At 31.7% G+C, this 17,356-nt stretch overlaps 2 protein-coding genes across 2 annotated transcripts; one reads left to right on the top strand and one right to left on the bottom strand.

Annotated features, from left to right (window-relative positions):
- Nucleotides 1–596: 596 nt before the first annotated feature.
- Nucleotides 597–8,833, top strand: LOC105138392 (MACPF domain-containing protein At1g14780-like). Its single transcript, XM_011044444.1, has 7 exons — nucleotides 597–1,005; nucleotides 2,777–3,015; nucleotides 5,492–5,690; nucleotides 5,773–5,850; nucleotides 5,934–6,117; nucleotides 7,011–7,177; nucleotides 7,922–8,833. Exons 1-7 carry the CDS (start codon nucleotides 745–747, stop codon nucleotides 8,639–8,641), a joined length of 1,848 nt encoding a protein of 615 aa, XP_011042746.1. The 5' UTR covers nucleotides 597–744; the 3' UTR covers nucleotides 8,642–8,833.
- Nucleotides 8,834–13,410: 4,577 nt separating this feature from the next.
- Nucleotides 13,411–15,341, bottom strand: LOC105138393 (rho GDP-dissociation inhibitor 1-like). The gene is made up of 5 exons (XM_011044445.1): nucleotides 14,763–15,341; nucleotides 14,606–14,672; nucleotides 14,017–14,238; nucleotides 13,820–13,944; nucleotides 13,411–13,711 (listed from the first exon to the last, which is right to left on the bottom strand). The coding sequence occupies exons 1-5, from the start codon at nucleotides 15,027–15,029 to the stop codon at nucleotides 13,634–13,636; spliced, it is 759 nt and encodes a 252-aa protein (XP_011042747.1). The 5' UTR covers nucleotides 15,030–15,341; the 3' UTR covers nucleotides 13,411–13,633.
- Nucleotides 15,342–17,356: the final 2,015 nt, after the last annotated feature.

The raw sequence follows: 17,356 nt of genomic DNA on the forward strand, positions 1-17,356 counted from the left end.
AAATAATAAAATAATTGCTCTCGCACTATTTTTTTTGCCATGAATCTATAAAAACCTAGTTTCTTTATTTTTTATTATTTAAATTCAAGATTTAATTTGAGTGAAGAAAAATAATAAAGGAATTGCTATTACACTATTTTTTATTGTAAATTTATAAAAACCTAATTTCTCAGAGTTTTTATTATTTAAATCCAAGATTTAATTTGAGTTGAATGGGGTTAAAAGTTGAGGTAATCAAAATTAAAAATTTAGCTACACTTAGATAAGTCTGAACACATTAATTCTGAATTTTGATCTAAAATGATGTTAATTATTTTTAATTTTAATTTTTTTTTCTAAATTTGAAAACTGTACTTTATTTACTTAGATAATAACTGTAACTTACGTGTCGCAGGTAGCATTGTAATTTTTAAAGCTGTGCTTTTTTTTACTTCTAACTTTTTTGTTTTACTGTAATAAAAACTATAAAAAAAAAACTCAATGATAAATATGGTTTTAATTTCAAGTTTTAACCAGTCAACACCAGCTGGACCCACCTACCTGATTACCTTGATGTCCTTTGCGTTTTGAAACAGAAAGATCCAAGTTACGTACAGCTTCGAGCATTCGATATAGTCAAATATTGAGACCGTCCATCTTCTTCAATAATAGAGTACCAAACCCAGCTTCCCTTTTCTTGAAGACGATAGGACGCTAACGTTTTCATTTTCAAGGGAAATTGGCTTCCCAAAAAGGATACGAAAAATGGAGTACTGGGCACAGAAGCCAGTGGAAGTGAGGGCAATAGAGGCTTTAGGAAAAGGGTTCGATCTGAGTAGTGATTTCAGATTGAAATATGCTAAGGGAATGAGTAGTAATAATGAAAGATTGGTGCTTTTGGATGAAACTAACAAAAGGGATGTTGTGTTTCCTGGTGGCCTTACTATCTCTAACGTTTCTGAGGATATTAGATGTGATAAAGGTGACAGGACTCGATACAAATCTGATGTTCTTGAGTTCAATCAGGTCAGATTTTGTATTTTTTTCTTTTTTTTTTTCTCAGTTGGTAAATTATTGTATGGTGAATTATATAAATTCTCTTCTCTTTTTTGGGCTAACCAGCCTGCTGTCGTTTTTGTTGCATGAGTGGCAGTGGCTGATCTGTTTTTCTATGTGATAATTGTTTGAACTGTGTTTGCTATGTGTTTTAGGCATTTAGTATGAAGAATGCTCTTTTCTATTCTGGGTTTGTTTTGTTGAGGGGGATATGGAGTCTTGGACTAAAGCTGTAATCTTTTGCTATTATTGGAATTCAATTTATTAAGTTCGATGAGCAATCGAGGGTTATTTTGGAGGTCCAACTTCTTTATCACTTGATGCTAGACTGGATTTAACTTCTGCTAGAGGTCCTTTTCTTCCCCACTAAAGCGACAGGGTGATATTGTTTGGAGGGCCTAGTGGCTTTAGTAATTTCAAAAGCAGTCAAATTTTGGTGGGGTTGGTAGTGGCATGCGATGTGCGAGCACAATAAGATTCAATGTATGAATAACTGAAGTGGAGTGGGCAACAGAGATTGAAGAAAGTGAAAACTACTTAGTTAATCTACTGAAGTGAAAGGATAAGTAGGTTTGGAATCTGGAACCTCTGATATTTTGATGGAATATAGATTATGGGTGATGATGAATTTTCTCCACGGGTTTGTTAAAGCACTTCACATTACAATGAAAAGATGTACTGGGAAACTAGCTAGTGTGGAGTGCCATTATGAACTCATGGAGTGGCATCATCCCCACCCATACTCTATGGACAGATGATCTCTTGGAATGATTTGGTATTTTAAAATGAAGAATCTATGAACTAGGTTTGGAGTCTTAATGCTCGTAGAAATAATTAAAATGGGAGATTTAGAGATGCTAGTAGGTATAAGCATAATTTCTTGTCATAAAGGTTCGGTTTGGATAGAGTTTCCTTGAGATGATTAGATGATAGGCCTTATTCGATGCTAGCTCTTTGGGTTTTCCTTTGACTGATGGACAATTTGCAACTGAATTTGTCGATGTCAGAAAAGTAGTAGTTAAGAAAATGATGTCCTGGAAAAGCTTATGTTATGAGTTTGTAGTTAAATGAAATTTGAGAGCTTCAGCAAAGCTGTCTGACACAATGAGGTGTCGGTGAGCCTAGCTCAGCAACTTTTCAAATGGAAAAGTTCTTTAAAAAAGGAAAATCCAGATTTCACAGAGCAGAGCATTATAAAGGATTAAGCCTAATATCAGATTATAGTGCTCCATAGAAGAATTATTCTGGAATAGTGTTGATAAAAGCTACATGAATCATGCAAACGTGGTCAATTGAGGGTAATATAACAAAGTGATTAGAAGTGTGGCTAGTAAAACTTCTTCTTTATTTATTTGTTTATTTTTAATTCTGATAAGCACCTTCATTTTGTAAGATCTATGGATAAGCAGTGCCCTTATGCCTACATGTCTGCAACGACTTGTCCTGTGAACCATATTTCTCACTAAATCGCGTCTCTGGAACTATGTAATCTTACATATGACTTTAGTGACAGGCAAGGCTATTGATTTGATCATGCTTGATTCTGGTCCTCACTTATGCAATTGATTTTGGATTCTGCATGCAATTTAAAAAGTATATTTTCATACGAAATGTCATTGAAATGTTTTTGTTGTTCTGTTTACATCTGTATCCAAGTCTAAATGAAGTAATTCATAATAAGCATCATGTCCTGGATCAGTATTCAAGTTTTCTTTCTTTTTGTCTTCATCTTCCCTTGCAGATGTCAGAGCTACTTAATCATAAATCTTCAATCCAAGGAAAAGTTCCTTCTGGCTATCATAATGCTATTTTTGATTTAAGTGGAGACTGGCTTCATGATACTACAGACTCCAAGTTTCTTGCTTTTGATGGCTACTTCATCTCATTGTACTATTTGCACCTGACAGCATCTCGATTAACACTGAAAGATGAAGTAAAGAAGTCTGTGCCTCCTCGTTGGGATCCTGCATTGTTGTCCAGGTATCTTTTCGGTATTTATGAAAATAAATCATTTTTTGACATTAACCAAGGTCGTTCAGAATACATACTTGACAACATTTTGGATTCCTTGTGTTTTAGAAGAACAAGAAAAATATACAATTAAGGGAGAATAAAGAAGATTGAAAGTAGGGGATTAAGAAGAGAGGAAAAAACAATACTAAACCCATGGTGCATAGCCTGCAACAGAACTTAAAGATCAGAACACTAATTAGAAATAGAATGTTATAGCCCTTAGCGAGACTCCAATTTTAAAAATCATCAACATTAAACCTAGGCCTAGAAAACATCAAATCATACATTAATCTAGAAATTACAGGGGTGAAAATCACCTTGTGTCCTCTCACTATTAGTTACTGCTCGTTCTAACCACTCAACTAAACTTTTAAAGCAACCGCGGGCACTTATATTTAGAACTAAAGATTTATGCTTCATGCTAGGGTCCTTAACTTTGGCCTTAGATTCTCATAAAGCGCAATGCTTCCCTAACCATGACGTTGTCACTGCATCACCACCACTATTCAGTTATTGCCTGTTTGGTAGTCCGATAGAGGCTGCTTTTGGCCTCAACTTCACTATTGGAAGTGTTTGGTAAACATGACAGATTTTCCCACCATGTTTTCTAATGTGAGTAACACCGTCAGCTAGAGAAGTCTCACATAGCAGTCAAACATGATCATTACAAATATTATACAATACCAAATTTCTTAGCTGTAAAAACTCTTTATATAGAAATCCCTATACAATCAGCCAAATGTTGAATGCATAAGACAGATAAATATAAACATATGATTTTTTCATCCATTTTGACTTGAGTAATGATTGTCTACTTTTATCATCCTAACAGTTTTTTTTACCAAAGACATTAAATTTTTTTCACAGCTGCAACCACATCAAAAGCAAGAGCTTAAAGACACCAAAATAGGACTTAATCATCCATGGACAATGTAATGCATGATATTTCTAATTTAATTTTACCTCTTCTACTCTTGGAATCTTGTGTTCTTCAAATTTCCAGCTTTGTCTTCAACTGATGCTTTTATAGTTATATCTGATCGTTGGCATCATTCTAGACTCTAGAATGGCCATTCCTTAGCATGTAATTGTGTTAAATCTCTAGTTTTATTGGATAAATCGAGGATAAGATTTTTCCCTAGCCAAATTTGGATGGGTACTTTAGGATCCAAAGCCTTTCAGTTAAACATTTTGGGCTGATTTTTTATTTAGCATTGTTAAGATAAAATGAACAAAGCTGATAGCTAAAAAATTGTTCAATGAAAGCAATATATTAAGAGGAAGAATATACAAATGATATTTGGAGAATAAGACATCCTTCAAGAAGTGAAAGAAAATGAAAAGGAACATAAGAAAAATAAAAAGCACTCCAATCCCACTGAGTTTCATAGTTTGTAATTTTTTAATACCCTACCCTTCTCATCTCTCCACCAACTTTGAAGTTTGAACCCTTGACCGATGGTTTATGGTCAAACACAAACCAACAAGCCACAAGAAATGCTGATTAATCCACTACACCACAAAGAAGCAAGGATACAATCCTTGAATATCTTGTCATTTTTCTTCATGAAAAAAAATAATTGCATAAATAGCATATGTTTCCTAGGCTGGCAATCCTTCCAAACCCAAATAAAGATCATTAATTCTCCATCCTACTGGTAATCATCCATGATTCGGTATTGAAAACAAACAATTGTTTGCCGCAAATTCTAGGCTACTAAGCAAATATGACTTTGTGTCCCTCTCTTGTGAGTGTGTGCAATAGTGAAAACTAATGCTCTTTCATGCAAGTAATTAAAGAAGAAGAAATTCAGAAAGTATTTTATGATGTCTATCATATCGTTCCTTCATATACTCACCATGTCTCATTGTTTTAGTCCTCTTTGACTTTTCACACAAATTAAGATATAGCAATTAATTGCTTTTATTTTTCCTTATGATGTATACCACAATATTTTTTTATATCACGCACGCTAATTTTTTTTTAATAACTCACAATATACATATACAAAGATCATAATGAAGCCTTAAAATTTTAATTAAAAAATTGAGACATTTACTCTCTAAGTCACCACAATTATGTTTCAAGAATACAAAAATTGAAGATTTGTTTTTAAATTTAAGTTAATGAGGGAGAAAGTAGTTGAATTTAAAGAACTAAAGTGAATTTTAATTGGGATGTAACAGGAAAATCAAACAGTTATGAACTTTTTTATCACAGAACAATTTTTGGACATCACAAAATGGAAAGGTGGACAAAATCTTTGGGGCAGAGGGAGTATCCTTTTCTTGTTAGGCTTATTGAAATACCTTATTCCTTGGTTCTTGTTTTTTAGCCATGATATGGCCTGTGAAAATATTTTTTGTTGATCTGATGCAATTTAGACTCCTACTTGATTTGTGTTATTCTGGCACATGGATGCTTATTAATTTTATTAGGCAGGTTCATCCATACATACGGCACACACATAGTAATAGGGATGGCTGTTGGGGGTCAAGACTTAATTTGTGTAAAACAAAAACCTTCCTCACCAATTCCCCCTGCTGAGGTGAGAAAGCACTTGGAAGATCTTGGAGACTATCTGTTTTCAGACAGAAGAAGTCCGTCCCTTCTACAGAGGAGTGCAAGAGATGGAAAACAAGTATCTGTTGTTCTTCTACACACTGGAATTTAATTTCTCGATGTTTTATATATAAATTTCTGAATGTCATGGTTTGATATAGGTTCCCGAGGTCTTCAATCGTATTTTGCAGTCAAACACCATGCAGCTGACTAGCATTACAGAAACCTCAAGCAAGGATGTAAGTCGAACAAGATGTACTATGAATCTACTCAGTAACAAACATAATTTCTTTTCCTCAAATCTCGTTTTTAAGTTGGACAGGGAATCACCATCATTTGTTCAAAAAGAGGAGGAGATGTGTTCTCAAACAGTCACTCCAATTGGCTCCAGACAGTACCAGCTAATCCTGAAGCAATTCTATTCAAATTTGTACCAATAACATCTCTTCTTACTGGGATTCCCGGAAGTGGTTATCTTAGTCATGCAATCAACTTGTATCTACGTTGTAAGTGCTCCTGAGACCAAACAGGGGGAAAGAGCAATTATAATACATGTGGGGTTTACTAGCCTATGTATGAGAGCTTTGGCAGTCACACATATATCATTAAAAATGAAACTACTATGAATTCCATTGATGGTTATGCAAAAGTACAAGGCTAGCATTGCAGAGACTATAACAAGATTGTGATACCTTAATTGGATTTTCATAATAAAGAGGATGCCTTAACTAGCTAGTGTCAACTGCATTGTGATCATGAATTCCCGCTTCTTTTTGGTTTTCAATGTGCTGTGAAGGCATCCGACATTCAGCAAATGCCTTGTGGGTGAAATGGTGAAACTACATAAAACCTCAAATACCCAAATCTCAATCCTTAAGAGGAATTGCTGGTTACATAGGTCATGATCTTTTGAGTTGTTTTCATGGTAATTGGAGCAGGGTTAGAATTTTGAAGCTGAAGCTCTCTCTATGTGGTCCCTTGTTTAGTTTTATTATTTTCCAAGGTAATGGTGCAGACCAGACCATGCGTGTTTCTTTTCTTTTCTTTAAGGTCCAATAAGATTGAGCTGCATAGCAGGTGATCACCCTCCCCTTTCCATAAGCCTCCATCTTGGTTTGAGCAGGTCTTGAACCAAGGTCACTTTGTGCAACACGTGACACGAGTGACTTACATGTTAAACTAGCTAGAATCCTTTAATGTGTTTTGTATGTACAGCTATTGTGTTGTATCTCTTTCACCCCTTATATTTTTCCTTCTTCTTTTTTTATTCTGTATCATACAATCCTAGCTCTACGGGTTTTAACTTCTTGATTTAGTTGCCATTTCCTTGCACATATTGGATCACACGTGTTCATAAAATGAAAATGATCTCTTATGGATTTGTAATCTGTGTGTTCAGACAAGCCTGCTCCAGATGATTTACAATGCTTCTTGGAATTTCAAGTTCCAAAGCAATGGGCACCTATGTTTTGCGAGCTGCCTTTAAGGCATCAAAGGAAGAGAACTTCTTACCCTTCCTTGCAGTTCAGCTTTTTGGGACATAAGATCTATGTCAGCCCTAGCCAGGTACTATAAAAGTGGAAAAAAGGATTATTCTCTATATAGTAGTCGCTTGTGTTACCTCTGATTTTACTTCACTATATATATTTAGCTTGATATCTTCGTATTGTGTCAAGTAAAAATTAATGTTCACTAATGCGTAGGTTTCTTTGTGACCTTAATATGGTGTTTGGCCCCTCCATCTAGCAACTTAAGTTGTTGGACTGGATGCTAGTATACCATTGCATTTTGTTTTCTTGTTGTGGTCGTCGTCTTGCATGCAAGATCTATTGTTGTGGTGTGCAGGTCAGATGTGGTATTGAGTGATCCTATGTAAGTTGTGAGAAATATGGTCTGTTCTTGTATAGTATTTTGATCTCTCGTCCAAGTTTTGGGGTTTTTATATTTTTTAATGCTAATAAAGGAAGTGATCAAAAGGCATAATTACTTTTTTTGAATAAAGTTTTCATTAATGTTTAGTGTGGAAAGTCTTGCTTTTAAGCAAAAGAATTGCATGCTCATTTTGCAAATGTTAGGGCTTGAGTTGCTCCAGCAGTGCTGCTTATTAATATCTAATGAGGATTCATATCATATGGATATTTCAAATCTAATCCAAATATTTTCCATAATTATTGCAGATGAATTTTGTTTGTATCAGTTTGGCATCTAAATTGGAGAAATCAATCATCACATTTCAGATTTCAAATTTAGCAAAATAAATGGAAATTTCAATTACCATCCTAAATTTCTCAATTTTACACATCATTTCAGGTTTCAAGTGATAAAAAACCTGTGGTTGGCCTACGTTTGTACTTGGAAGGGAAGAAATGCAATCGATTAGCACTTCATCTACAACATCTCTCAAGCCTTCCAAATATCATGACCTTCCCATCAGCCAACCCCATAACATGCATGCCATGTCAGTGGCGAGGCTCTGATGATTATAGATCTAACGACCAGTTTTTGGAACCAATTAGATGGAGGAGATACTCAAAGGTGTGCACGTCTGTTGTTAAGCACGATCCCAGCTGGTTGCAGGGAGATACAAGTGGCGTGTTTATTGTAACCGGTGTGCAGCTCCTTTGCAAAGGGCGGTGGCCAAAGACAGTACTTCACCTCCGTCTTCTTTTTACACATATACCCAACTGTACCATTCGGAAGACAGCATGGGCTGCAGCTCCAGAAGCATCTCAAAAATCAAGTTTTCTGACAAATCTCAGCACAACATTCACATTTACTCAGCGAGCAACCACTGCTCCTGACAAGCAAGGTCCTGCCGCAATTAACTCTGGTGTGTATCCAGATGGTCCTCCTGTTCCAATTCGCTCAAAAAAGCTGCTTAAATATGTGGATGTGGCTGAGGTTGTGAAGGGTCCGCATGATGCTCCAGGACACTGGCTGGTTACTGCTGCTAAGCTAGTCACAGATGGTGGTAAGATTGGTTTGCATGTGAAGTTTGCTTTGTTGGACTATGGATTTCACTGTGCATAGAGTGGATTTTGTTTTGATGATTGATTTAGTTATTTCCTGTCTAAACAATCCTTTCCTAGCAAATTGGTTTTATGTCCCGAAGAGTTTTGCCATGGTTTGTACAGAGAGACGGAATAAATTTACTAGCTAGACCTCGTGCTGTACATTTGGTTGTCTATGTTAATGGAGCTTTCTGTTTTTTTCGTGGTTTAAGAAGATTTCAACGAGGTTAATGAGTGTCTATAACGTAAATAAATAAATAAAAAAGATTAATTTTCTGTTTTTTTCGTGGTTTAAGAAGATTTCAACGAGGTTAATGAGTGTCTATAACGTAAATAAATAAATAAAAAAGATTAATGAATTGTTTCATAGAGGGAATGCATATGCATGTTGGTGTCACGTCTTACCTGTTAGGGTTTATAAATGAAAAGTGTGCATGAAGGAGAGTGGAAGCATGAGAATGGAGGGCATGCCCAAATGAATCATAGGCATTTAGGACTCGAGTAAGGCACCGTTTAGGAATTAGGAATACGGCAGTGCAATGTGTTTTCAAAAAATTCAATATTTATTTTTATTAAAATTTAATATGTTTTGTATGTTTTGACGTGTTGATGTTAAAAATAATTTAAAAAAAATATTATCATTTTATATTATTTAAAAAGTAACCATAATTATACTTAAAAAAACAGAGAAAAGTTAAACGTGAGAAAAGTTATTTATTTATGAGAAAAAATCGTACTTGAGGGCCTGAGGCACAAAATACGTTTTCTATGAGAAAAATAAGCCCTCGTAACGAGACTTGTGGTGAATTTCTACTCTTCGAAACAGTAATTGAGTACAGAAATTCACAGCTCTTTCTTTTTTTTTTAATTTTTTTTTTAATATTAAAATTTTTAATTATTAATTTTTATTAAATTTATTTTTTAAACTATTTAATTGATAATACATTTACTTTATTTTTTATTAGGTTATATTAGTTTCGTAACTTAATTATATTTTTGAAGGGTTAACTTGGATTATTTGTTTTTGAACTTTTTAAATTGATTAAATTATATCAAATTAATTTTTATATTTTTTTATATTATAAAATATGTTATGAATTTTTAAATATTTTTTTATATTAAAAAGATTAATCTTATTTACAAAGTAACATGGATCAATAAACCATGTTTTTTTTTTTTCAAGAAGGAAACTAATTAGCTGAAAAATGATTTTTCTTTTAATTTCATATCAAAATAACTCAATAAATAACTTTTGCAATCTTTAAATTCTAATTTTAAAATTTAACTTGAAATAGCACATCTCTAAAATTGAATTTTTTTTTCCAAGAAGGATAGTAATTAGCTGGAAAATGATTTTCCCTTTAATTTCATATCAAAATAACTCAAAAAATAACTTTTGCAATCTTTCAGTCATAATTTTAAAATTTAACCTGAAATATCTCTAAAATTGAAATCTAAATTTTTTTTCAAGAAGGAAAATAATTGGCTGGAAAATGATTTTCCCTTTAATTTTATATCAAAATAACTCAAAAAATAACTTTCATAATATTTTTATTATAATTTTAAAATTTAACTTGAAATAGTGTATCTTTGGAATTGAAATCTAAATTCTTTTTCAAGGAGGAAAATGATTTTCCTTTTAATTTAATATCAAAATAACTCAAAAAATAACTTTTGTAATCTCTAAGTTATAATTTTAAAATTTAACCCGAAATAAAGTTTGGTTCACGAATTGAAAAAATTAATTTGAATTAATTAAATTATAAGTTAACTTACATTTTTTATCAGGTTAGATGAAATTGTTTATATATATATATATATATATATATTGTCGCCAATCCAAAAAAAATTGAGTCGAGGAAGCTAATTAGGAGATCATCATAAACAATTAAAGCTAAGTTTTTAGTGCCCGAATGATTGTGAATATCCCCACAGTTATGAACACCGAAAACTTAAGTCTGTCTCTCAACCAACACAATCATTGCCGAGGCTCGGCAACAACTGCTAAATGGGGCTTCCAAGGCAATGTTTAGCTCTGAAATTGGATTGTTCAACAATTCGTAATCATTTTCTACGAGCTAACAAATTTAACATTGGTTTAATCATCCCTTGCAGAAGATGAATGGCCATGCCCTTTCTTGAATAATCCACATGCAGATAGAGTGGTCTGCGTAGCTGTGTTATTAAACCCTTGCTTTGAAATAATTTTTTAAAATTTTATTTTATTTTTGATATTAAAAGGTTAAAATAATTAATTTAATATATTTTTAAATAAAAAATAATTTAAAAAACAAAAATCATTCTAATAAAGAACACATACTTGTAACAAAACTTGATGAAAATTAACTCCATCCATCTTAAAAGAAAAATTATTTATTTATGGAGAAAAAATCGTACTTGATGGCCTGAGGCACGAAATACGTTTTCTATGAGAAAAATAAGCCCTCGTAACGAAACTTGTGGTAAATTACTACTCTTCGAAACAGTAATTGAGTACAGGAATTCACATTTTTTTTTAATTTTTTTTTAATATTAAAATTTTTAATTATTAATTTTTATTAAATTTATTTTTTTAAATATTTGATTGATAATAAATTTAATTTATTTTTTATTAGGTTATATTAGTCTCATGAATTAGTCATGTATTTGAAGAATTAACTTGGATCATTTATTTTTAAATTTTTTAAATTGATTAGGTTATATCAAATGAATCTTTACATGTCTTTTTATATTATAAAACATGTTAAAAAATTTTAAATAGGTTTTTATATTAAAAAATTAATCTGATTTATAACGTAGCATGGATCAATAATTCAATGCATCTCTAAAATTAAAATCTAAATTTTTTTTCAAGAAGGAAACTAATTAGCTAGATAATGATTTTCCCTTTAATTTCATATCAAAATAACTTAAAAAATAACTTTTGTAATCTTTCAATTATAATTTTAAAATTTAACCCGAAACAGTGCATTTCTAAAATTGAAATCTATTTTTTTTTAAAAAATAAACTAATTGGCTGGAAAATTATTTTCCCTTTATTTCATATCAAAATAACTCAAAAAATAACCTTTGTAATCTTCCAATTATAATTTTAAAATTTAACCCCAAACAAAGTTTGGTTGACAAGTTGAAAAGATTAATTTGAATTAATTAAATTATAAGTTAACTTATATTTTCAATCAGGTTAGATGAAATTGATTATATATATATATATATATATATATATATATATATATATATATATATAGTCGCCAATCCAAAAAAAATTGAGTCGAGGAAGCTAATTAGGAGATCATCATAAACAATTAAAGCTAAGTTTTTAGTGCCCGAATGATTGTGAATATCCCCACAGTTATGAACACCGAAAACTTAAGTCTGTCTCTCAACCACCACAATCATTGCCGAGGCTCGGCAACAACTGCTAAATGGGGCTTCCAAGGCAATGTTTAGCTCTGAAATTGGATTGTTCAACAATTCGTAATCATTTTCTACGAGCTAACAAATTTAACATTGGTTTAATCATCCCTTGCAGAAGATGAATGGCCATGCCCTTTCTTGAATAATCCACATGCAGATAGAGTGGTCTGCGTAGCTGTGTTATTAAACCCTTGCTTTGAAATAATTTTTTAAAATTTTATTTTATTTTTGATATTAAAAGGTTAAAATAATTAATTTAATATATTTTTAAATAAAAAATAATTTAAAAAACAAAAATCATTCTAATAAAGAACACATACTTGTAACAAAACTTGATGAAAATTAACTCCATCCATCTTAAATGACTTAGCAAATCAACTCTCGACCCAATTAATTAAATTAAAATCAAAACAACATTGTTTCAAACTATTTTTTAAATTGATTAACCTATTTAAATTGTAAACTGAATTTGTATTTAATGACTTTAATACGTAATAAATCTATATAGTCAAGAATAGGGGTTGGGAATTAAGAAATCAATAAGACAAGAAAGTCTCTTTCTATCACATGCACCCTTTATCTTCACAAACAATCCATTGAACACATAACATATATAATCATGCATGGTAGCCTCTTTAATTGACTCCTTTTCTCAATCTTATTTATTTGTTTTATCCATCCAACATGCTATCATCATATCTAATGTTATATATATAAAGCATTGGACCACCAAGAAATTGACCTAAGCTTTGGCAGCATGCCTTCCATCAACTTGGAAGCAAAAGAAACTCTCCCAGTAAGAGTTAGATCCATTAATCATGTCACATGCATCTGATGTGGTCCACCTTCTCCTCATCTTTAATTTAATTTCACCCCTCCAGGCCAAGGTTTATATATATATATATATATTCAAATCTTGGAGATCTATGCATTGAAGGGGAATATACTAGATACAATATTAGATTACATGCGTGATAGATGGTATTTTTAAAAAATATTTGTTTTTGTTGAAAATATATTAAAATAGTTTTTTAAAAATTTTTAAATCAGCCCATTAAAACCATAAAAAATACTAAAAAAAAATATTAATTTAATTTTTTTAAATCAGCACATTAAAACCATAAAAAATATTAAAAAAATATTAATTTAATAATTTTTTAATAAAATATATTTTTAAAATACATAAAAAAACAATGTCTTCAAGAATCTCAAGGCTATGCACTCAAATGAAGCAATAATCATTATATAAAGAAAGAAAGAGAGATCAACAAATGAAGAAACAAAAAGAAAATAAATTTTTATACTTTTCATTATAGTGGATTTGAGATTTTTAACTTTTTTATTTATCATAAAGAAAGATTTTCCATTAAATCTGTGTAAAATTTTCTTATAAAATAAAGAAAGAATTAATAAGAATTGAGTTGCAACTCATTGTCTGATGATTTTAATCAGATATTACAACAACTAACATACCAAAGCAACAAAATATCACTAACTAAAATATTGGGTTACATGCACGATCAATCAAGTACTAGTGGCAATTAAGCAATGGAGCCAATGATGTATAGTGATGGATGCGCAAAATCTTCTAAAGCTAGCTCGAAGGCCAGCGTTTCTGGATTTCAAAGCAGTAGCTGACATCCAAATAGCATTTCCCATCATCATCCACGATCTGAAGCCAAAAGAAGTAGAAGAAACCAACTTTGTCAATCAAAATCTTTAATTTTTGAAGCAATTTGTGTAAACAGTCAATTATATACTAATACTTGTTATAAATTACCTTGGTTCTAGCAGAATAAGAGCCCCTAGCAAAAATGCCTGAAGGGGTCGTTTCTTCTTCTAGTTCATATCTGTAAGGCTCTTTTTGTGGGCTGAAGGTACCAAGCATCACCTTTGTACGGTCCACTGCATGCCAGAAGAACCACTGAGACTAATTACTGATATATGTGTGTGCTATGGTATGGTTATATAACTCACCTCTCACGCCTGTCTTCCAGACAGTATTGGTGTACTTGAGACCAGATACAAGGTTGTTGGAGACAGTGAAGCATAACTTGAGGTGGTACAGGCTTCCTTCCTTGAGGGTGAAGAGGCTACTGCTCTTTGAATTACTATTGAATGGATATGGCACTACAAGATCTGGACGGCCCGGGCATAAGATTGAAAGACTTAATATCTTCACTTCTGGTTCTTTGCTTTCTGATGAAATCCAGCAAGAGAAGATTAAAGGCTTTTGCTTCGCTAGATTTCAAGATTATAATTAAGTTGAAGCATGAAATGACTCGGTGCTTAAGCTGCTTATTGAATTATCTAGTTTGATACATCGTGTTAAAAAATAATATAAATAATATTTTGTAATTTCATTTAATTTTTTAATAATTAAATGTTTACAAGTAGCTGCTCTGTCGTTACAAATTTGTACTTTGAAGGGATGGTTACTGAAAATTCATGAGGTCATGGCTGAAAGAAAGATCTGTGTACTGAAAATTACAAGGATGGAGAATTTGGTTTCTTTACTTTATAGACCCGAAAATAGAAAGGAAAAAAAATGGGGCAAGATTAATACCTCCTACAGCAGACATATCAACACTCCCAAGTAGCTGTTCCTTCCATCTCCTTAAGCTGTCATCATCCTGCAGAGAAATTGTTGGTATATGATCATAATATAAGATTTTCAAGTATATATAGACTTTACTCCAACTATTTAAAGAAAGATATCGTGCCTTATCTTTTTCAAGCTGCTCCTTCAGGGAAACTTGAGGCCCAAGATCCAATTCCTTACGATCAGACTGGAGCTTGGAGCCATCTTCTTCAATATCATCAACAGAATCATCTTCTTCATGGTCCTTCTCTGCTTCTTCTTCAGCTGCTGCTGCTGCTGCAGCAGCAGCAGCAGCCTTGATGTTGTGGTCATTTAGTCCTAGATTCTCCATCTCATTACTGAAAGAAACTTCTTGGGATGCTGAGCGAGTCCTTACAGCAGCTGACATTTTCCTTTTCCACCAAGGATTTCTCCAACTAATGCTGAGGAAACAAATGCAGGTACCTGTCTATCTAACCATCTGAATGTTTTCTTTTATAGTATCTACCTCGGCAAGGTATACAATGCAGGTTGAGATGGGATTTATGGCTTGTTTTAGCGATTGGATTTCGGAGGATGTGAAGTGGTGGTGACACATGACACGGGACCTGAAAGGCAAAGGAAAGGATGGATGGGATATATAAAGCTGAAAGAGGAACCACTAAAGTGGAGGCAGGTGGGGCAAAGTTAGCCAGCAACTCTCATCTTCCCCAGTCCTTGCTGTTCGCTCCTTTTTATCCTCTTACCAATTTTCCCAATGAACTTGACATTTTTCTTTAATTTTGATAGTGCGTGTATGTATTTATCAAGCAAACTAAACATCAAGAAAAAGAATTGCTAAACATTAGTAAAAATCAAAATAATTCCAATTTTATATTTTAGCTGAAAGTTTCAATCCTTCTCAATTTAAATTAAAACTTAATCTCTTTCAATTATTGCATATTGTTTAAGCAAATCTATTTAGCAGTTATTTGAAAACATAGTAGCGACTGTTGTATAATATATTTTTTATTTAAAAAAAATTATTTTTGATATCAATACATCAATTAAACTGATTTAAAATATTAAAAACATTCAATAAAAAAATTAATTATTTAAAAATACTAGATAAAACCCATGTCGAATTTAATAACCACAGCAAAACTTTAACAGGGCTGTGAAAGAAAAGGAAGGAATTTCACAAACAATTTGTCCTTGTGGAGGTTGGTGGATTTGAATGACTACTGACTGAACTTATTGTTATCCACGTAGTGGCTGGCTATCATCTAATTCCCATAATCATGGCTTTCTGGAAATCTCCTCTTTAATCAAATCCAAAGTGATCAAACTGTGAGTTTATATTATTGTTTTAGGGTTTGTTTTTGAAGGAACAAAAATTCTCTAATCATATGTAAGGAATCATTTTGCTTGCACTTTAAAATACTTCCATGTCTATTAACACCGATTTTCCAAACAAGAGGCCTCTTTTACCTCTTTTCTCTTTCTTTTCTTTTACTTGCCTTTTTTTTTAGAGTATTGCTTGATTAATTTTGTATTTTAAGAGTTTTTTTTAAAATTATTTTTTCAATGATTTTAAATTATTTTGATAAGTTGTTAAAAATTAAATTTTAAAAAATAAAAAATTTATTTTAATATATTTCTAAATTGGAAAGTATTTTTAATGTATTGTAGATTACAATCCGTAAGATTTTTATTATTTAAAAAAAAAGGTTTATTCCATTTAGATTTCATAGCAATTAACAAAATTTAAGTGTTATTAGGTTTTGAATTTCAATTGCAAGTAAAAGGAGGAATATCACCTTCACTTTCACGACATTTAAGCACGGTATCATTTTGCTCCTTTTTTTTTAAAAAAAAAAGAAATTACATTTTATATAATAGTACTGGTCAGATTAATTCTTCTTTTTTTTTTTAAGAAATTACACTTTATATAATAGTACTGGTCAGATTAATTCCTTAATGGGGGGAGTATCCCTCGAAAGATATCTCAAAACTTTAAAAGAGTATCCCATGAAGTTGTTTCTAAAACTCCATTATGTTGAAGTCAAGACTTTTAATTGATTATATATATATGTTCAAGTCAGATCTTAAATTTCAAATAGCATTAAATAATATTCATTTTCAATATATCATCCAGCCATAAAATAAGTATCGCAAAAAATCCACTCGATCCATCGTTTTCATATTAAATTATCATCTCATGTTAGCTATCCCTACTTAAACAGAAAACGTCTCTTGACTTTCATATGGAAATATAAAGATAAATTCTCCTATTTTAATCCAGCACATAGATTATTTTGTCCATCAACGAATCATATATATATATATATATATATATATATATATATATATATATATATATATATATATATATATATATATATATATATATATATATATAATTTTTAAAATTGGTTGGAACTAGGCATGACATAGCAATATAGTATAAAAACTCAAGATTAAGGATCTTTTTGTCTCTTCCATACTTAAGGAAAGCACTCCATTTAGCTGATGATCAAATGAAGCTACCAGCAAAATATGGATTTCGCAAAAACGGGAAGGGAGGAGGGTTACCTTAGCATTTAGCCACAATTCATTAAATAGAACCACAAGAGTTCATTTTCCCATAATTTAGCCACTAATTCAAGGGTGAACTGGTCCAAATGCCTGGGTACTAGCACACATTGAGCAGTAATAAAATTTAACTTGTAAAATCAACATTTAAATAATGCTTCA

This window comes from Populus euphratica, unplaced genomic scaffold (assembly GCF_000495115.2).
Source record: "Populus euphratica unplaced genomic scaffold, PopEup_1.0 scaffold102.1, whole genome shotgun sequence".
Classification (NCBI taxonomy): domain Eukaryota; kingdom Viridiplantae; phylum Streptophyta; class Magnoliopsida; order Malpighiales; family Salicaceae; genus Populus; species Populus euphratica.

Bases quoted from the DNA above. Each gene is read 5' to 3' on its own strand.
- LOC105138392 (XM_011044444.1), top strand. From the start codon at position 745: ATGGAGTACTGGGCACAGAAGCCAGTGGAAGTGAGGGCAATAGAGGCT. The intron at 5,691-5,772 runs GTATCTGTTGTT...GGTTTGATATAG, and splicing joins GTGCAAGAGATGGAAAACAA to GTTCCCGAGGTCTTCAATCG. The intron at 6,118-7,010 runs GTAAGTGCTCCT...CTGTGTGTTCAG, and splicing joins AATCAACTTGTATCTACGTT to ACAAGCCTGCTCCAGATGAT.
- LOC105138393 (XM_011044445.1), bottom strand. From the start codon at position 15,029: ATGTCAGCTGCTGTAAGGACTCGCTCAGCATCCCAAGAAGTTTCTTTC. The intron at 14,239-14,605 runs GTATTAATCTTG...GGATTTCATCAG, and splicing joins TGATATGTCTGCTGTAGGAG to AAAGCAAAGAACCAGAAGTG. The intron at 13,712-13,819 runs GTAATTTATAAC...TTTTGGCTTCAG, and splicing joins CTTATTCTGCTAGAACCAAG to ATCGTGGATGATGATGGGAA.